Source organism: Pezoporus wallicus, unplaced genomic scaffold (assembly GCF_028554395.1).
Source record: "Pezoporus wallicus isolate ANWC-B61680 ecotype Strahan unplaced genomic scaffold, APGP_CSIRO_Pwel_v1 contig_227, whole genome shotgun sequence".
NCBI lineage: Eukaryota > Metazoa > Chordata > Aves > Psittaciformes > Psittacidae > Pezoporus > Pezoporus wallicus.
The window spans coordinates 13,571,395-13,592,963 of record NW_026635704.1 but is presented as its reverse complement, the minus strand read 5'-3'; the positions used below and the strand labels follow the sequence as shown (position 1 = coordinate 13,592,963).

At 39.9% G+C, this 21,569-nt stretch overlaps 1 protein-coding gene and 1 long non-coding RNA gene across 6 annotated transcripts in view; one reads left to right on the top strand and one right to left on the bottom strand.

Moving 5' to 3' along the window:
• The window catches only part of NOL4 (nucleolar protein 4), a 202,768-nt gene that overhangs the window by 28,329 nt on the left and 152,870 nt on the right, over positions 1–21,569 (top strand). For all 5 annotated transcript variants that reach the window (XM_057397710.1, XM_057397712.1, XM_057397709.1 and 2 more), the window contains exons 2-4: positions 6,539–6,688; positions 18,695–18,806; positions 19,321–19,433. In XM_057397710.1, the coding sequence (XP_057253693.1) occupies positions 6,539–6,688; positions 18,695–18,806; positions 19,321–19,433 (375 nt within the window). The remainder of the gene's footprint in view (positions 1–6,538; positions 6,689–18,694; positions 18,807–19,320; positions 19,434–21,569) is intronic.
• LOC130592950 (uncharacterized) overlaps positions 85–21,569 on the bottom strand; it is a 57,084-nt gene continuing 35,599 nt past the window's right edge. Inside the window, exon 3 of the long non-coding RNA XR_008970711.1 lies at positions 85–233. This is a non-coding gene — a long non-coding RNA (uncharacterized LOC130592950). The remainder of the gene's footprint in view (positions 234–21,569) is intronic.

Genomic DNA, 21,569 nt, shown 5'->3' with positions numbered 1-21,569 from the left:
AGTGTGCTGAGGAGAAAGAGCATTCAGGCCTCAGTTAAGAAGTAACTCTTAACTATGATGAGTAAACTGTAACCAGGGCTCTACCTGTCCTGTATTCCAAAATGGGGTCTTCTCTGCCATTCTTTCAGGGCTCTGAGTGCAGTTATCTTAAGGCAGCCTTTTGAAATTGCCCCTTGCTTCCCATGTCCAAGTTTAGTTTCAGTAGGAGACACAAGAGTCAGTCATCCACACTTCTGAAGAAAGATGAAAAAGAAAAGTTTCTGCCCTTCTCCAGTACTGAAAGAGCTTTAAATATTTATCTCAGAGGAACACTGTCCAGGTTATTATCCTGTTCATGCTAAAGTGGCCTCTGAAGATTACCTTTGAAGATATCTTGTCTGTCATGAAATAACCTTCAGTCCCATTTTACTACACTTAAAGAAAAGGTGACAGACGTTCCCTTTGCAGTTTGACAAGTTGGATTTCACAACCCATTCTGTCCAATTGCTAGATCTTAATTTAATAGAGCTAGAACCTGAAAGGACCCAGTAGGATTGTCCTTTTGGGTAGGATCTTTTATTCTTATAACGGTACTCATCATTCACCATTATTGTTTATGGACAGAGATTTGGCTTTGGTGCTTTCTCAACATCTGGACTCATGTAAGAGAGAAGAAATAGACTTCTGCTCCATATTGATTTGGCCTCTCTAGCTGTTTATTAGGTCTCTTGGACTCCTCTATCAAGACAGAGGACTCTTTCTCACCTACAGCTTTCCTAACATCCCCAAACTTTGTTGCTTAGTTTTAGTCTCTTACCTCAAATGACATATTGATTTGCCATTTTACTTCACTTTATTCTCTTTATTTTCATGATATATTTCCACAATTAGTTAGACGTGTTGCTACCATATCCTAACTTACTGGTTTAGTCCTTGTAGGATTTATTGTTCTAAACATTCCAGAGAGAGGACTTAGCTGAAAATGGTTCTGGTGTGCGTATATTAAAGTATCTGCCTGGATATAACTCTGATTTTTCCTGTCTCCATCTGCTGGTAAAAGATGAGATTTGCTGCACAAACATACAATGAGGAACAGAAACTATTAATCTCAAATAATAAATATCCCTTTCACTGTTACAGACACTTTCCATTAGGAACTGGATAGAAAAGATCAATTTATTTATTTTTAGGCTGCTTAATAGTAGCTATCAAACACTATAGCTTTTGATCTGTTTTGGATTTGGATTTATACTGCATTGACAGGAATGAGTTTGTTATTCAAATGGATGTACTGATAACCTGGGAATTCAAATTGGTGTGCTGATGACACTAGATTTACTCATTTCCGTGAGAGTAAGAGACACTCTGAAATGGTCATCCCTCTTTTTAAATATTAATATTTTTACAGTTACTGAGCAGGCAGATAATGGAAATAATCTATAACCAGATTTTTAATCTGATCATTGATTTTGACTTATTTCTGCAGACAGGTATAGAAAGCTCAAGTTATATATAAATTACCATTGGTTCCTCCTAGCAGTTGCTATACATAGTTTTCCTATGTTGAATCCAAAGGGAGTAAAACACCTACATACAATCATGTTAGGAGCTCACGAGGTATAAACTAACAAGGTGGGGGTTTATGTGCAAAATGTTTTGTTCATTCAGAGCGCAATGTTTCAGTCAGCAAAAGACTTGGCTTCCTATCCAGGGGAACTGCTTCTTTAAGACTGCAGTAGGTGACACTAGTCAGCAAAGGTGTGGTAACACAGATGTGCTTTAACTCTGCTGTTGTTTGAACTGGTTGTACAAGAAAAATGTTATTTTTGCATTAGAAGCAATCTTACATTTGTATGTGATTTATGTTGTGTAATGAAATATTTAGGTTGATTGTTATTTCCATCTACTCCTAATGTTTTGTGGCTTTGAAGCTTTTACAACAAAGGATTAGATATATATTACATTTTCCATAAAACCACCAACCAAGCCTTTACTTTTATTTTATATTTCAGTCTGTCATGTGTTTATAGGAGTATTCTTCAAACACTGTAAATATGCTGATAGTTATGTTCATTCATGAAGCAAGAGGCTGTTTTATGAGACCTGTTTTCACCAAGAAATTTCAACATGAGATGGTGCAGGTATTCTCAAGCAAGGAATTGCAAGCACTTTTGTTTCAGTGGCTTTAATTTTAAAGGCTTGTATTAAATTTTTTTCTTCTCTACAAAGTAACTGTAAAAATGACAGCCTTTTATTTAATAGCTCTTTTCACTATCTTGACTAAGAGTTTTGTCTGTTCACGTCACTGACAAACTTATTTCCCTCCTTTACTCCCACTAGCCCTGTAGATTCCTCCTTGATGCAAGAGACTCTTTCCTCAGTCATCCTTGTTCAAAGGGATCCTTAGGCCTTTCTGAGAGGTGCAGAACTCTCTGTAGACATCACTTGTGTCCAGAATTTTTTTTTTTTTTTTGTGTAGATATCTAAAAATTAACAACTAACCTTAATCTCAGAGTTCAAATGGGATTTGTAGGTCTGATAAGGAAAAGAAGCATTGATTTATTTGTATTCTAAGAACATAGGAAAATGTCTGAATAAATATAAAACCAAGAGTACACAGAACACCCTGCAATGCAAAGGGTGAAATTAAGTAACTGCTTACTGGTAGAGATTGAACCCATTCCAGCAGCTGTAAGGATGAATTGTGTTTTGGCAGTGCCCATCTTTCTGCTGGCCATAGAGGATGACTGACAACTGGTTTAGGGTGGGGGCATATCTCAATGATGGCTGAAATGAGCAGCATGAAGCTTGGTCTAGAAGATTTTAGAGTGTAGGTCCAGTTTTTGAAGTGAACCATTCAGTGAGGCTTCCATTTCTAAGTCATTTTTGAACATGAGGCTTGGACTCTTGCCATGATGAATTAAAGTCCTAAAAATACCTCAGTGATTTATAAATATCCTCCTTGCTATTCCAGAGTTGTTAGTGCCCAAGTCACTTTGAAAGTGGCATTTAAGCTTCTCAGTCCTAGAGTTATCAAGAAGGAACTCAGTTAATATCTAGTCTGTCCAAGACAGGATTTACTGAAACTATTCCTGACAGATATTTGCCTAACCTGGTCTCAAAATCCTCCTGTGACATACTTCCCACAGCCTCCCCAGGCAAACTGTTAATGTACTTCACTATCCACATGAATACTGAGTTTTTCCTAATGTCTAATGTAAATCTCCCATGCTGTGATTTAAGCCTATAACTTGTCCTGTCCCTTGTGGACATTTCATAGCCTTTCAGACATCTGAATAGCATTATCATGTATTCCCTCATTTGTCTCATTTTAGCCTTAGTTGAGGCTAAAAAAAAGTCCCCTTAGGCACTGTGAAAATTTTTACCCAAAGCCAGCTTATAAAGTAGAGCTGCTTTGTTAATGCGTTTATCAAATAGCAATTTCAGGATAAAAGTATAGTGTAATGGCATATGGCAGGAAAGCTTGATACGACTGTGTCCACTTCAAAGACTTTATGATTTAAATGGAGATTTGAGGTTGTATCATTTGCCCAGCTTTTACTTATTGGGATGTCAGTACTGGGATATCGAAAGTCTCAGTGTGTAGCTACCTTATTCACATTACTCAGCTGGTGTGTTGCTTCTGCAGCTAGGGCTTACATCTCTGCACAGCACTGCAAGTTGCCAGATGGGCTGAACAGCTTACTCACAGCAACTCAGCACCTTCTGCAGCACTGCAGGCTTTCTGAAACAAGGTCTACCTTATTGCCTTATGCAGCACTAAACAGAACAAAGCTTGTCCTAGTCATGTCCAGGCACCCACAGATAAAGTTATGATGAAGTTACAAGCATTGATGTTAAATAATAGTACTGTCTTCACCAAAACTAGTTTGCAGACTGTGTAAACCATTTTTTTCCCCTGCCCTTATTGACTGACAAGATTTGGAAAGTTTGCATTCATTTTCTGGTGCTTCGATTAGGAGGCATGACAGAGACTTGGCACAGATTTTTCTGCCTTGTATTTTTAGAAGTAGTAGCAATGTTTACTGCTTTATTCAGCTGGATGGAGAAATACAGCTTCAAGAGCACACCAGCATCCTGCCTACCTGCCTTTGGGTATCAGTGTCTGGGGAGGGAGGTAGGAGGACCATCAAAAGAGAGTGTTCTACACTATGGCCACCAAAAGCAGCAAAACGAGTTATATTTTTCAGTTTCTTCTCTGAATGTATTCCTGATGTTTGCATGTATCAGCTCTGCTGAGGTGACATCTCAGGTTTTAAAATAATATTGTTGTAATGTATTTCTCTTTAATTAAAAAAGAGAGCTCCCCCATAGGAAATTTCCTAAAACAAAACTCATTAGTAATAAATGGATTAAATCTTCATCAGTTAATCAACACTATAAACTTCTGAGTGTTTGGAGAGTGATGTGAGATAACACTGTCGTCATAATAGGAGTGTTTGAAATCATTAGGGATCCCACCGTGCTGTTTGGGTGCTGAGAAAATAATGATTGAAGATGAGCTCCCTTACGGAGTTCACATGTGAATTACTGTAAAGGTTAAAGCTGCAAAGATCTGGATTTTATGTTGGACCCACCTCTAAGGCAATTTCTGTTAATAGTGGGAGTAGTGGTGCGCCATGCCAAGCAAATTCTTAATGATGCCGGTAGCAGAACCTGTCACAATGCTACAGAATTTTTTGAGCTGGTTAGTGAAATTTTAGAGACTTTTCATGGGATAGGAACTTTGCCACCTTCTCAGAGCAACTGTTCCCAGCTGATCTCTCTGAAGCTTTGAGCTGTGGTGGAGACTGCACTTCAAATTTCTCATCTTCTTCCACTCTGCGTCCTCCACACTGTCACTTCTGTCAGGACTGTGGCAATCTTCTGATCACACATGTGCAGGAGTTCTGCTCTGGTCCAACTGCCTCTTGGGGATAAAGAGCACAATGTGCTGTGCAGATGGAAGGGACCATGTAGCTTTGGGCAGGGAACCTCTCTGAAGAGTTTGGACATACTGGAGCAGGACAGGACAAAACTTGTCTGGCTGGTAGTGTATCAACACCTCCTAACTCAGTATCATTTGGAGTCCTGCACATTGAAGAAGTTGTGCTACAAAGGCACTGACATTTTCTCCATCACTGCTGGGAATGTGTCAGAGCTCCTCTGTGTCACCCCGGGGGGTTCTTTGGAGTCATTTGGATTATTTAGATTCTATGAACTCTGTGAAAAATGAAAGTAAGTGGGCTGGAATAAAAATAAGGGCAGCTCGGAAAATAAATCATGTTTGTCCACATCCAGCAAACTTATTGGAATGAGTTAGCAAGAAGTTATGAGCAAAGGGATGGCAACTGGGAGTCATACATAATTATTGACTCTTAATTTCTCATCTTTTGCCTTTATTTGGTTATTACAGCAATAACTCTGTGTGTTTTGTCACAAAAGGATCAATATAAATTAGTTTTGTTCTTGCATGAATTACAGCAGCAGTAATGGCAATATCAAATGTGTTTATTTTGGTGAGCCCTTATTGTTTAAAATACACATGAAGGTCAGGTGACACTGCTGCCTTCAGACATCTAAATTAAAATCCTGTGTTGGAGTACAAGTAAATTGGCCATTCTTATTTTATTCTTTATACTCTTAGATTGTGTTACAAAATACAGCCTGCTTGATAGGTGCCTGCTTGGGGAAAAAAAAAAGTCCCGATTCCTGCCCCTTCATTAGAATTAAATCCGTAGACAGTTGTAAAGCAAACAAACAGAATCCCTCCTTTGGATGGTCCTATTTAAAAGACAAAAACTGAATTGCACTGATTAATTTCAGTGACACTGGGGACTGTTTCTGTTTAGAACTCTAGCTACAGTCGCACTATCAGTTTTGAAAATCAGATGGTAGGTGTCCTCACTTTTCTGTTACTTGTTCCAACAAGACATCTGTGTGTAAAAGTCATAAATTTTAAAAAATCCCTTTCGTTTCTTCATATTGTGATATGTCTTCATGTAGTATATTTTCTAGCAGGTTTTGCAGGGGCAAATTGTTTGTAACAACTTCCTTTGTATTCATAATTACAGTCAGCTCTGTCACCTGTGAATTAAAACCTTTTATTAAATACCTTTATGAAATGCTGGGTACAGATTTACTGGGAGGGGAATGAGGCAATAAAAGAGCTGTTGCATTGTTATTAAGAGCTGCATAATGCATTTCTGTGCCATGTGTTTGGGACTGCTTCTGCCTTTGAATCTTGTTTGTGCATTTGAGGAAAGAAGCACAATACTTTCTGTTTTCTTTTTAAATACTGGAGTGAAAGATCCCTTTCTATCATGAGGCCAAATGCCCTGGTTTGTCAAAATGAACTGCTTGAAAGGGTCCGTATCATCCTTCTGACCATATGGCTTTCCTACAATACTGTTTCTGTTATTCACAGGGTGGGTGACCTTCAAATCTCAGTGGAAGGGTCTTTAATTCCCTGCTAAAAAAGGAAAACGCATCCCTTGATTATCATAATTTTATCTATTCATCCTGTCCTCCTTACTTTTCTCTTTTTATTTCTTTTCAGGATGGAGTAGGTGTAGATGAGAAGCTGTCTTTACGGCGGGTAGCTGTCGTAGAAGATTTCTTTGACATTATCTATTCCATGCATGTTGAAACTGGGCCTAATGGAGAACAAATCAGAAAACATGCTGGACAAAAGAGAACGTATAAAGCAGTAAGTAGAACAACTAAAAGCAAACATCAGTTCTAAAAGCATGAACTATTTGGGCTTAGTCACATGGCGTGTGATTTGTGTGTTTCCAGCTGGATTAGTACTGTAACCCTCACCCTCAAATTTATTTCAGAGATCTTTCAATAATGCATGAAAATACACAGTTTAGAAATCACATTGTGTAATAAGGGCTAAATATGTTGACTTCAATAGAGATTTTATCATTGGTACAAGCAGAGAATTTATCCTTTCTATGATGGTTTGACAATTTCTCTAATAACTGAATTAATAGTTATTAAATTGATGAAGTCTTAAAGAAGACTTAGGAAGTATTGCCACCTTTGCTAAATGAGGTGCTGTACTTCAGTAGGTGAATGAATTTGCCTTATAGTTTATTGCTGCAGACTATTTATACTTAATGGTTTAGTGGTATGAACAACAGAAAGCTACTAGGTACAATGAGAGAAGTATTGCAGGCAGCTCTCACACCTGTATAAACCAGCGTAGGAGAGAGAAATTATTATTTCCAAGATTTTTAATTGCATGTTGTTGCTTGACCTAACCAGTTCAGCCTTAAAACAGCTATAAATAGCTTTGTGGTTAGTGGCACAAATAGAACACTTCCTTTTCTTCCGGAGAACTAATGAAACATTTACTGCACTTTCCCAAGGTGCTTAAAATGTATGTGCTTGCCTGGATTTGGATGGCCAAACTTTCACATGCAGTGCTGTGGTAGTGCCAGGTGCTCAGTAGTTGATCCTGACTCCCTGCCCAGCTGTTTCCAGCTGCAGAAGTGCTGGGATCTCTCCCAGGGCAGCAGGGCAAGGGCTCACAGCCAGGCCCCATCTCACAGCCTTGGCCAGGGTACCGGCCATCTGAGACACCTCTTCCCATGGCCCCAGTGGGATGAGAGTGGCGGGGGACTGTACATAGGGCCCTGAGATGACCTGTTGTCCTCAATACAATGTTCTTCACCTTAAAAACAACCTGCAGTAGGGGTCACCAAAATGTGGGGGAACTCCAGGTTTCTGATATTCGCATCTTCAATTTTAGCTGTAATAGTTATTTTTCCATTACTGTATTTTTCAGGTGTATAACAGTCTTCAGTATGTATCTATGAATCCCTTCACACATGTTTTATTTATAGGCTATTTCAGATGGTTTTTGTGGGGTAAGCTCTTGGCAAAGTTTCTTATAATTTGTTCCCAGCGGTATTGACCTTAAGATAGATAGATGAAGACATCAGTCATCTGGGTGTGCTTCTGTAAGGCTTGGAGTATTATTTCAGGGTGAACAAACACAAACTGTCTAAATTAATTTTCATCTGTCACCTTGGCCATTTGATGCTTGGTCTTCACTTTTAGAAAGCGTTAGAAAAGTAATACTTTCATTGACCTTTCACTTTCTATTTTGTTTTACCTCAGTAAGCTGTTTAAAGCTATAGGTCACAAACTGTAGAATAATATACAAGTATAAGGAATGTGGCCAACTATAAACACAATACTTCAAGTCATAATCTCACAAATACATGACAAGTATTTACTACCTTAAGAATCCCATGATTCCAGGTCAGATAATTTTTTTTTTTAATCACAAACAGCATGAAAGACAACAAGTGTATCTTCAAGGAGAACTATTTGTTTAGATTTAATAGCCTACACTGGAGTTTCGTTTGATGTCAACTTTTATTGCAATTGATAGCTGATGACGTTGTTATGAACAGAGGATAAGGATGCCCAAATGTAAGCCTGTGTCATTACCAGGCTGATTGATCTTTGTGCATTCATTTCATTGAATATTAATTTACTAAGCACATTGAGTCCTGTGTTTCCCAAGGACAGGATTCACGTATATAATTTTTAAAGACTTCCATAGAGTAAAAAAAGGAAAAAAGAGTCCAAAACAAACTAGTATCAACTCTTGCTCTCTATCCTGACATGAGAAACAGGTTAAGTAAACAGGCCTCTACCAGAGTAACTGGGTAAATCCACACTTCTTTACTGGACCTGCCCATGAAAATGCCTTCACTAAAAATTATGATCTGGTGTGTCGATCCATTCCAGCAATCCATGCAATCTCTGTGGCACTGAAGGAGGAAAGAGGTGGTATCTTGGGTAACTGTCTCACAGAACATTAGACCCTAAAAGCTTTATAAATCAAACTGAAGTACTTTGGCAGGGTTTAATTTTATTAAGTGAATTGGGAACAAGATTAATTCAGTCTTACTTCTTTATTCACATGTCAAACGTGAATCATCCTTGAGATCTGTGAATGTATTTATCATGCATATGTATTCACCAAATAGTTTGAGCGAAGAATTTTTACAGGAAGGATGGTTCACAAACTGTATGCTACAACTGCTATTTGTTACTCGTGATTCCTGGCATGCTTCACATTGCTTCTGCTCTCTTGACTGGATAACTGAAACATTTTAATGGAAAAATGATGGGCAAAACCCACCACAATTTTGGTACAACATTGCCAAACTTCTGAAGTTTGTAAATATTGTCATGGATTTTTAGTACCTGAGTAGTTCTTAAAAAAAAATATGGCACAGCCCTAAGAATTGCAGCATATTGATTTCAGGTAATTAATTTGCTTGTATGTGAGTGAATCTCTATTTAAAATAGTGAACCTGCTCCACTCAACATAAGAAGGACATGGAGCTGTTGGAGAAGGTCCAGAGGAGGGTCACAAGGATGATCAGGGGGCTGGATTACTTCCTCTACAAACCTCCTGAGCAAGTTGGGGCTGTTCAGCCTGGAGAAGAGAAGGTTGCGTGGAGACCTCATGGCAGCCTTCCAGTATCTGAAGGAGATCTATAAGGATGCTGGGGAGGGACTCTTCATCAGGGACTGTAGCGATAGGAGAAGGGGTAATGGGTTCAAATTTGAACAAAGGAAGTTCAGGTTGGGTATAAGGAAGAAGGTCGTTACTGTGAGGGTGGTGAGGCACTGGTACAGGTTGCCCAAGGAAGTCGTGAATGCTCCATTCCTGGTGGTGTTCAAGGCCAGGTTGGACAGAGCCTTGGGTGACATGGTCTAGGGTGAAGCATCCCTGCAGTGTGAGGCAGGGGGTTGGAACTAGATGATCTTAAGGTCCTTTCCAACCCAAACCATTCTGTAATTCTATGGTTCTGTGGTTCTATGATTCTATGATTAGAAGGGTAATGAAATTGTCAAAGGTGACTTAATTAATTCCAGTTCATTTATATAGAGTAACAACTTGGAATAGGTAGAGTCTTTTTGATTTTTGATAAGAGTTATCCCAGATGCTGGAGTGCTGAAATACATCAGTATGTCTCTCTGAAAGTGTGTTCAGAACAGTTTACAAACTGAGTTAGTAAATCTGTAATCTGCACTGATTTATGTTAACTATGTGGAAAGGAATGGCATTTTTGCAACTGATTGATTTCTGTGGGACTTCCTACAGTGGTGCTGTACAAGAAAATAATAAGATGTGGTGCTTTGTAGCTCTAAAAGAGCAGCTTATTGGAAGGGGGTCTTTATATTTTACTTGGGACAGCAATGTACCGAACTAAAACTTTATGATTTCTTGGCAGAAACTGTATGGATTAATTAGGAGGGCATCTGTGCTTCAATATTTAAGTTTAGAATAAGGCCCCATTTTCTTCTATGCACACAAATAAGAAGAGAGTTGTAGGAAGTCCATGTAGATGTGGGAGAGCAACCTTGAAAATACTCAAAAAAGAGTGAGCTTCCCATTTCACTGGCAGGTTTTGTGCTCATTTCTGGTGCCCAACTTGTATACAGTGTAAGATTGATGGGCTGTGTTTCTTGACAGCATAACTGTAGGTAGATCTACACTAGCAAAAAAAAACAAAACAAGGCTTGGTTTATATATATAGAATAAAACCAAGAACTTTAAATTGTGTCTGGAGTACGCCAGATTGAAGGCATGCTTAATGTGATGTTTATAATCTCACCTAGTTCCCCAGTTCCCAGGGAAGTTTACAAACAGCAAAAACACTGAAGACCTTGATCTAGAAGATAATTCCTTCACAAAGGCAGGATATGTGACACAAGGCTTGGCCAAGTCAGTTGCTCAGCAGGGGCACAGGTGACTAGGGAGGTGTGGAAGTTAAAAGAATGCGTTTCCTGGTGCCGAGGAAATCAGTGGTGCTCAAACAGGTCCATTCTTGTCCTGGATTCCCCCAAGGTCCTCTGCCCTGCTCCATAGAAGGTGTGGTGAAACGTGCTGGTGCAAGGAACTAGGTAAATGGTTGGTAGGAAGTACTGAGGATCCTTGTAGGGGTAACTCTGTTAGCACTCATTGCTACAGCTCAGTGTCCTACTGGAACTGCATTGCTTGGGGAGAGTACTTTTCACTTTCTCTCCTAAAGGACTAATTTTTGTACAGGCATTCCACCCTGAAAGGAGAACTGTGGTGTTGAAGTGGAGGTGGGGACACACAGGTGAGAAGTATTCAGGAAAAGAATCCATCTGTTGTACTGGGAAAGGTGTGCAACAAGTGCATAGTGGGCTTCCTGTGCCTTTGTAGAGCTGCATGTTTTGATGTAAACTATTCATCTGTGAGTAAAATTTAAATTCGAGTGCTGAGGGGCATATCAGAGGTGGGAGTAAGTGGGAAAAGTTGTGGCTACAGCAGCAGCATAATGCAACAGGCCCAAGCTGTTAGGGCAACTCTGTGATTCAGTGCAAACCAGGGAAAAAAATAGCCTTATTACATTTTTCCAGAAACTAAAATGATCTGTGATGAGACTGAGGATGGAAAACAACTCGGCCTCCTCTCAGGCCTAGCTATGGGCACAGTTAGGCCTGATTTAGTGATCAAGCCCTATATTACAGAGTAGATTTTATTTTCTTTATTTTCTTTAATATTCTTTAAGATTTTCGACTTTCATTCATTTAAACAATAGAGTGAGTCACCTGTGTATGTGTGGACAAAGGTTCCCAGAACTAAGTGCATCATTTCATAGAATCATAGAATCATAGAATCATAGAATCGTTAGGGTTGGAAAGGACCTTAAGATCATCTAGTTCCAACCCCCCTGCCGTGGGCAGGGACACCTAATGCTAAATCATATCACCCAAGGCCTCGTCCAACCTGGCCTTGAACACTGCCAGGGATGGAGCATTCACAACCTCCCTGGGCAACCTATTCCAGTGCCTCACCACCCTAACAGGAAAGAATTTCCTCCTTATATCCAACCTAAACTTCCCCTATTTAAGTTTTAACCCGTTACCCCTTGTCCTGTCACTACAGTCTCTAATGAAGAGTCCCTCCCCAGCACCCCTATAGGCCCCTTCAGATCCTGGAAGGCTTCTATGAGGTCTCCATGCAGCCTTCTCTTCTCCAGGCTGAACAGCTCCAACTTCCTCAGCCTGTCTTCATACGGGAGGTGCTCCAGTCCCTTGATCATCCTCGTGGCCCTTCTCTGGACTTGTTCCCACAGTTCCATGTCCTTTTTATGTTGAGGACACCAGAACTGCACACAATACTGCAGGTGAGGTCTCACGAGAGCAGAGTAGAGGGGCAGGATCACCTCCTTCGACCTGCTGGTCACGCTCCTTTTAATGCAGCCCAGGATACGGTTGGCTTTCTGGGCTGCAAGCGCACACTGCCGGCTTATGTTCATTTTCTCATCGACCAGCACCCCCAAGTCCTTCTCTGCAGGGCTGCTCTGAATCTCTTCTCTGCCCAACCTGTAGCTGTGCCTGGGATTGCTCCGACCCATTTACCTGAGAACGATTTGTGTAAGTCTCATAGCCACCTTAAGCATCTTAAATTCTGTGTGCATATTCATTGAATATTTTTACCTGTGAAGGATGATCTAATATCTGCCTGTTGAGCCTGTATAGCTGCTGTGCAAAGCCTTGAAACATTACACCAGTGAACTTGAGTTGTGATTGAGACTTGTTATATCTGAGCAGGAGAAATGGGTCAGTTAATAAAACTCCCAACAGATGAATGAAAAAAGAGCACTGGGCTGATGAGCTGAAAGAGAAGCAGGCCTGTAAAACATGGGGGAGATATTGATGTGTCAAGGGAAAGCAGCTTGAGGCAGGACTCTGATCAGATAGGTAGTACATAAATATAGAACATCTGATGCATTACAGGAGTCTGTTAGATGTGGGGCAATATGTGGGGTCCTGTGCTTCATCCAGCTGTTGCAGTAATAAACGTTTCTTGGTTTGGGATCAGAGTATTCAGTAGCCTCCTTCTTTCCTGTCACCCTAAGAAAAACCTTCCTCTTAATGTGAAACATGGCATGACTTCTCCCCTCCTAAACAGGAATGTGCTTTTGAGTCCCCCTGAGTATCACAGTGAATGTGTTTTCCTTGGGAAAGAATTTTTTGACATGTCTCACTCTGAAATAACATCATAATAACATTACAACTTCCCTGATCAAACAGGGCTAAAGCAGGTTGGGGCCTGGCTGCTTTCCATCCAAGGTAGACCTTGTCCTTGGGGACGGAGAATAATACAAGGTTTGTGCAAGATTTTAACACACTTAAATCCTTGCATCCACGCTATGCCTGTGTGCACGTCAAAACAGCCAAGCCCCATGCACTTTTACTCTCTGGACTTGTTCTTGCTTCTTTGCAAAGGGCAAGTATTGAGTGTCCTGGCAGTGGTCCCACTAGCAGGTGTTCCCCATTGCTTCCCTCACAGAAAGAGGCTTCTGCTACTTGGGGAGGGAAAGAAAGGGAGCTGTGAAATAAGTTTAGCATGAGAAGGAACAGCATTTTCCCCTGTATAGCAGGGTAGCAAGCTCTTGATAAAACTCCCAGCAGTAAGATATCTGCTTTCCTATGTCAGCTTTCTATTCTGACCTCTTGCTGAGGAAAGGAGAGGACTTTCCTTGGCTGGCTTGCCCTCCTGTCATCAAGAAACCGATTTCTACCACCTGGTTTGATGGCTGTGGGCCCAGGACAGATTACCATCTTCACTTTCTCTCCCTGTCTCTCTCTCTCTCTCTCTGCTCTTGGAAGACTTCTTTGGATCATCTTCCCTCCCCTTACCCCCCTTAATTAAAAAAATATACACACAACAATAACAGAAAAAAAACCTCTATTCTGACACATCGTATCTTCCAGACTACACATACGTTCTCCATGTTAATTCTTTAGGGGTTAATAGGTTCACTTGCAAAATTTCACTCCCTCTCCTCACACTTGTCTTTCCTGCTCTGCCATATGTGTCCTAAAATCTGCCTTTCAGTTTAGAGCTTCTTAATTTTCCAAATAAAAATGTAGCTCTGAAAGCTACATCATCACAACATCCTGTACTTAAATCATCTGAATACTGGAGAGTGTAAAGGAGGCTGTGGCCATCTTCTCTACCTTCAGCGATGGAGTAGGAATGCAATATGCTGTCATAGACAGCTAGGGCATGCAACACTTAGCTCCAGTGTAAATCAGATTACATGTCCAGGTACTGGATTACTTGTCTTGTAGTAGTTGGGATCTTCATGGGATCCAGTGAAGCCTTTGTTTTTGGGCAATGTTTTGGATGGGTTGATATATGTCAAAATCTATTATATCATAGGCTTGTGAAATAAGATCATAAAAGTTTTGACTCTGAAGCACTGAAGATGACTATTTTCTTCTGAGTTCAGAGTTAAAATGAAGTATGTGTAGGTGCGCATGTGACTGTATTCTTAGGAAATGTTTGCTTCTTATCCTATAACTCCTGAAGCTAAAACAAACCCTGGAGGATTTTTGCACACTTTGCTTAATGCTCCATCTGTCTAGTTTCTTCTTCATATAACTTATTTTCCTTTACAACATAAACCACATTCATCTGTAAGAGGTATACCTATACACAAAACCTAAATACCAGCCTGCTAGAATCTGCTTATTTTCTGACTTGTCTGTTATACAGAATACAGCCAGATATAAGGTAACATGTTTCTATAGGACCTCATAGCAGCCTTCTAATATCTGAAGGGGGCCTACAAGGATGCTGGAGATGGACTCTTCATCAGGGACTATAGCAACAGGACAAGTGGTAACAGCTTCAAACTAAAACAGGGGAAGTTCAGGTTAGATATAAGGAAGAAGTTCCTTACCGTGAGGGTGGTGAGGCACTGGAATGGGTTGCCCAAAGAAGTGGTAAATGCTTCATCCCTGGCAGTGTTCAAGGCCAGGTTGGACAGAGCCTTGGATGACATGGTCTAGGGTAGAGTGTCTCTGCTCATGGCAGGGGGTTGGAACTAGATGATCTTAAGGTCGTTTTCAACCCTAATTTTTCTATGATTCTGTGATTCTGTAAGCAACAGAAGACATGGTAATGTGCAATAAAAGCACTACTAAGAATAAGGAATCTCATAACACTTCATGTTTGAAACAAGTATACTTTTTTGTTTTTAAAGCAGTCCAAGTAATATTATCATTCTGGTAAATCACTGCTGATTGTTCTTTGATTGGTGCAGGCATGTGTATGAACATTTTCTTGAAATTCATGCCAAAAATATGCTGGTCTGCATTGTCGACATGTGGATGTAAATAATGCAATTTTCCTCACTTCAATTCGCTTGTCTGTCTTTATTTTTTTCTTAAAACATAGAACTCAGTGCATTTTTTTTAATTGGTGTGGAATTGCAGTAAAACAATGTTTTTTTATTGCAGCACATCACTGAATGAGATGGTCTGGCTATATTTTTTTGTTAGCTAACAGCCTTGAGAAGAGAGGTAGGAGCAGGGCTGCTTGAAGGCAGTGAGAATATATAGCATCGTTGAGGACTGCATCATTATTGCTTTCTTTCAGAGAGAATAGAGGACAGAAACAATTTTCCCTGATGGAGTCAGACCACTGTCTAAGGTATTTCTGTGTAGTTACTTAGGAAGTGTCATAGGTCTCCAGATTGTGCTCTGAAGTACCCACATGCAAGCCAACTCCGTGAGCGACATCAGCCCAACCTTGTGCAGAAGCTGGTAAACTCAACTGAGGGGTGAAATGTAGGATTTTGTGTTCAGCCTTGTGATAATTTTGTTAGAGTGCTTCCTGGCTACAGGTGGTGCTAAGACAGCTGGTTCAGAGCATGGCCACAGTGAGCAAGGGGCTATCTTCCATCTTATAAAATAGATGTGCCTTTCTTTAATGAGAAAGGCAAACAGGCATCTGCACTGCTGGGGACATGAGGTTTGAGAGGTGGTGTTTGTAAGCTTTCTGGCATTGAAAATTAGAAAGAGCTTTTTGTGTATATTTGAGGAGCAAGAATAAGGAAAGCTGTGGATTATGTCCTCTACATATCTCCTTTAATGGGATGCCTAACGTGTTATGCCAATTTATACAGGCTGAAGTCTTGAAATGGAAGTGATTGATTCAACTTACAAAGTAAACAGGGGAGGAAGTTGGTGAAAACTGGTGTTATTTAGGGAAGGGCATCCTTAAAACTGTGTTGCGGTGGGAGTTTGGAGACACAGGCATCTGCTATGTGGACGGATTTAGTTATAAAACCCAGTTCTCATATAGTCACTGGAGCATACCTATCAAATCTGGGCCTTAGCTTACTTGCTTTCCATGGAGGATTTTCATCTTGTTTGAGCAGAACTGGAATTTTGACAGAGATGCCTGATTAGAATAAATGGAGCATTCCTGTCTAATGCAGGCAACTAATGAATCCATGGGTAAGCTCCATTAATTTCAATACAGTGCTAAATGTGTTAAGTGTTAAGAGAGAGTGGTTGCTCTGTGTGTGCACTTACCAGTTTTCCTAATGCTAAATTCTAGCTGATTTTAAGTTTTTTTTTTTAGAATTCCATAAAGCATGAGTATAACCAATGATTTTGTATTCAGAAAGGTAAATAATCATCTGTTCTGTGGTATAACAGCCAGGAAAAATATGAAAATGCCTTGGGTTTTTTTTGGTAGGATCTCCCATTCATAAGTGGCTTCATTTAGTGTCTTCATTTTCAGATAAATTGCTTCAGGTCCACAGAAAATATTTTTCAATTTTCATCACAGAACAAATTTTGCTTTTATACTAATCCTCTTCTCCTCCCCAAAATAATATTTCTGTTCTATAAGTAAACAACAATAAAGCCTAAACAACAGTACCACAAGCAGGATGGTATAATTTCCATTCTTATTTTCTAATGCATCATTTCCATATATTTCCTTGACTCACATCACATCAACAAACATGAATTTAAAGTCTACCTATTTCCCAAAATGCTGCCACTGATAATCTTGTCCCATGGAGTTTTAGGAAATGTAAGTTTTAACACAGGTTAAGTAGGTGACATGCCAAGGAGAAGAGTGTAAGAGAGTTAAAACTGGCCATTCCTCCTCCTCCTAGCACCCTCGTGAGGAGCACGAGTGATTTGCACAGTATATCATCCCAGTTACATCCAGTTAAAGAAAGTTATCTTGTCCTTGCTGCATGCACACTTTCATACACCCCACCTCCATCCTTCTGCACTTCCTACAGAGATGTGCATCAGTGTGGTGCTTGATAGGAAATAAAATCCTACTGTAGGGTTTACAGTAAGGGGATACAAGCAGATACGAGTTGACTCTTTTCTTGCTGGGACTTTGTCTTTCTTTAAGGGTTAGCTCCATTGTGAGACAATCACCTCAGCTGGGAAAAGAAAGACTTTTTTGTTCCTTACAACACTTGCACTGTTCAGTGTATATACAGCGTATATCATGGATCACAGAAAAGCTGTGGCTTCGTCTTGTAATGTTAAAACATCCAAGTTTGGAGATTCTTCCACTCATCTGGTAAAACGCTCCAGTGCACTAGCCTCTTAGTGAAGAAGTTTTTGCTGATGTCCAGTTTGTATGTCCCAAGCTGCAGCTGGTGGCTGTTGTCCTTGGTTATACCCTCTGAAAAGTTTCTTTCCACAGTTTTTTAACTCCCCTTCAGACAGTGGTGGGCTGTAATTAGATCTCTCCCTGCCTCATAACCTATATGAAACAAATCCAGCTCCCTCAGCCTTTCTTTCCAAGGTTTCCTTTAGGTTCCAGCTGCCATGGTGGCCAGCCACAGAGCCATCCTCTGCTTCTCAGCAGCCTTCTTGAACTGTGAAAGGGTAGCCTGGGCACATTATTCCAGCTGCTGTCTTACCAGAACTGAGTAGAGAGGGAGAATAACTGTTCTTGATCTGCTGGCCATGCCCTTGATTCAGCCAGCATGAGGTATGCTTTTTCTGTGGTTGAAGAGTATGCTGTTGGCTCATTTTCAGCTTGGTACCAACCTTCAGGTCTTTTTCAGCGCGGCAAAATGTCTATAAGGATATATACATCCTTGGGAGTGGAGGGAAGACAGTCTTTAAAAGCAGCAATAACTGCTTCCTTCCTTCCCTTTTCATAAAAGAAAAAAAACGTACCTGTGATGACTGTGGTTGGAAAGGATGATAATGTTGAAATGAGGAAACAATGCAAGTCTGTTATTTCAAGGTATCTCCAGGTAAAGCTGTCTTTAAAATCAAGCAATTCCCAAATTCTATAGCTATTAGTATAAAGAACATATTTACTCCATAGTATAAAATCCTAAGCTTTCCAAGAGTATTTTTGCATAAAATTAAAATACAAAGTTAAAATGGTAAGGAGGCTGTCATTGCTGCTAATGTATGAGTCCTGTGTCTGTCTGTGTAACATTCCAATAAAAATAAATAGAACATGTAAGCCAAACACTTCATTTTTTTTGCTATTTGTTGTAAGAAGAGAGGTCTCCTTTCAGCTTTTTTTGTAAAGCATCCCTCAGTGGGATGCCTATTATGGCTGAATCTTTTTACTAATAGGAATTTGAAAAAAAAGCCACCTCTAAACAGAAAACAACCTCCTTTTTGATGTAAGTGGGATTTTGTTCAGTTGACTGTTATTGGCCTTTAGATGGTAAGTAGGCAGACTGGATAGGTGTTTCTTGAAATCCTACATAGTATGCAGAACATGCTTTCATTGTGCTTCCTGGCATTAGAAGATAATATGCCTTATTTGGAAATCTAATGATCAGTTCTGTTAAATTGTGTTCAATCAGCTTATATAATAACACCTATATTTTGTTATTCATTTCAGATTTCAGAGACCTATGCCTTCCTACCGAGAGAAGCGGTGACACGGTTTCTAATGAGCTGCTCAGAGTGCCAGAAAAGAATGCATTTAAACCCAGATGGAGCAGATCATAAAGGTAGTTTTAGTGTCAAAGAGTGGGATGTAAAGTCATTTAATTCCTAATACCCATATTATATTTTCCTAGCTTAAGTGAGGGTTCATAAAAATTTGGTAGACTGGAACAGTTCAATCAGTCAGATCATCTCATTACTTAAGCTGGAAGGCAGTGCATCTTCTGCTTTCACTTAAGGATGGAGTATAATACCATATGCACCCTCAATAGAAAGATGATTTTATCTGGAGGAAATAATTTATTTTGTTATGGAAACGGTTATATGGGGGCTTAAACATAAGGAATAGGTAGGGTGCATATGCTGTAGTCATTTAGGGTAGCAGAAGTCATCACTTTTCAGGGTTTGAACTTGATTTTAATTTTTCTTCCAGAGTCTTCCATCTGTACATCTTACAATCAATTGAAAATACCAAAGTTAGGACTAAAAAACATAACTGTGACTTTGACTGCAGAGTGGGCTGAAGTAGTCTCCACAATTAACATATAATGCGTAATAAATGTTTTTCTTTTATTGCAGATAATGGAAAACCTCCAACTTTGGTGACCAGCATGATTGATTATAATATGCCAATTACTATGGCATATATGAAACACATGAAGCTGCAGCTACTAAATTCACAGCAAGATGAGGTAAAACCTGAAATCTTTTGGTATTTTGTTCTCCCGTGTTCTTTTGGTACTTGCCTTTTGTGTAGCCAGAAAACTGAACATAAGATGATTTTTGATCCCATCTTTATAATTTCCTTGCTAAAATAGTGAGTCTGAAACCAAACCAAGGCTGTTTGCAAGTAATCATGTTGAGAGAAAATGTCATGACATACTGCCCTTCCATGGTTGGGGGTAATATGCTCTACTGCTTCAAATTATCTGAAGGTGCCCTTTTACTGTCTGTACCAGTGGAAAGGGTAATGGGAGCAGCATGTTCACCTGAGACTTAGTGTTGTGCTTAGCAGTGACTTTCATTGTCTACTACAAAGCAATATCATCAACAGCTGAAATGAATGCCATGGTGTTTCTCAAGATTAGCAGTCAGGTTGCAACATGTGATGGTGAGATAGATGGAAGCCCTGGCAACATCAGTTGCAATCTTTAGGGTAAAAAGCTTGCTAAATAAGGGTAGAGGTTGCTTTTGGAGCTTTGAATAAAAAGACAAAAAAAAAAAAAAGGAAGTGAAGGAGGCTGAGAATCAAGCTCTGTCAGAGAATTAGAGTTGAATTGTATGTATTTCTTCTAAAATCTTATTTTGTTTCTGTGATTTAGTCTAAGTTTTTGAGATCTTAAGATGTGCTTCATCAATTGGATGGCACCTACCAAATTATTTGTAATAAACTCACTTTGCTAGAGAAGTGTTCATTTACTGTTTGAGCAGCCAGATATTTAGATATGTGCCAGCCAAGAAGCAGTCCTGCATGCTGTTCCCTTTTGCATGATTACAAGATACTTATTTGATAAATAAAACCTTCAAAAACAACCTTAGCAGCTGGATTATGTCAAAGACCCTGACTGACTCCTGACTTCTGTGGAATCAGCCAGATTTGGTTTCATAATATGTAGATGTGGGCTAATGGTGGAGATTATTAACACCCCATAGAATGGGGATTTCATCACTTTTCTAGAAATATCAGGATTCTTGTTTTGCTTTTGCTTCTGTTTTATTGTGGAGGCTGTGGGGAATGATCCTTGACTCAGACTTCTTCCTGCACAAATACAGCCTGGTCATGTTTCCCTCCTATTGAATCTCCTCTCTGTGTGCTGCCTATTTTCAGGGATCTGGCAGCAGGGTTTCAAGCAGGAGTGAAAAGGCTTTATCCCTGCAGTAGCCCTAGGAGTTAAAGGATTCCTTGTTTTCTCAACTTCTTCCCTTGAAGATTACTCCTTCCACAACAGGGGCAAATGCATTCTGGGTCAGGGCCACCTGACACAGTGCTTCTATAGCCTAAATGTTTTGGTGTAGTCTTTCTGATCTGATGACTGAAATTTTTGTTAAACCATCTTGAACCAGTGGCAATGAAGCACCATTGGTTGGTATTTCGAAGCAGTACCGAGCTTGGTTTCGCAGTTCTAATGTTACTGTTCATGAAATGTCTGCAGCACTGGATTTATGAAGAGAAAGTAATTTCTTGTATGTTTTAGTAATAATGTCTTTGCCAGGGCAGGGTGAGCACAAGGTAAGTTCTCAAGATAATCTTTATGTTATCTCAAGATAATCTTTTCTCAAAGTAGATTTTTTCCAAGATTTTTTTTTTTCTCTGGGCTGTACATTTACTGCACTAAGAGCAAAATGACAGTGGAAACATTGTAGTACAAAGCAGCAAGATTTCTGGTGCATGCATTCAAACTATTTCATGCACTTAAAAACATGCTTGGCTTTGTAGGAAGGCTCTGTTTCCAAGGATTCATCAATCATATCTGTATTCTTGTGGAGTGGGTGGAATTGAGACAGGAGTAAACTTGGATCCCACAACTAGCTAGCACAGTGACTGAAAGCCTCCTAATTCTCTGATCCTCAATTTGTCGTTTTTAAGCTGAGGCCATTGATGAAAAGGAAATGGGCTTCATTTAAAAGGAGAGCTCATCACTGGGGGGTGGAGGAAGATGCCAGTGGCTCCCAGCTCCTCTCCCTGTGCCTGTGTATCTGCATAGATTTAGATAAATGTTTACACAGTTTGGGGAGTGACGTGGAGATATTCTGCAGAGTGCTGTAGGCAAACACAGGCTGCCCATGTCTATTGCTTTATACCTAGGCAAGTGTTGAATAGCCAGAGC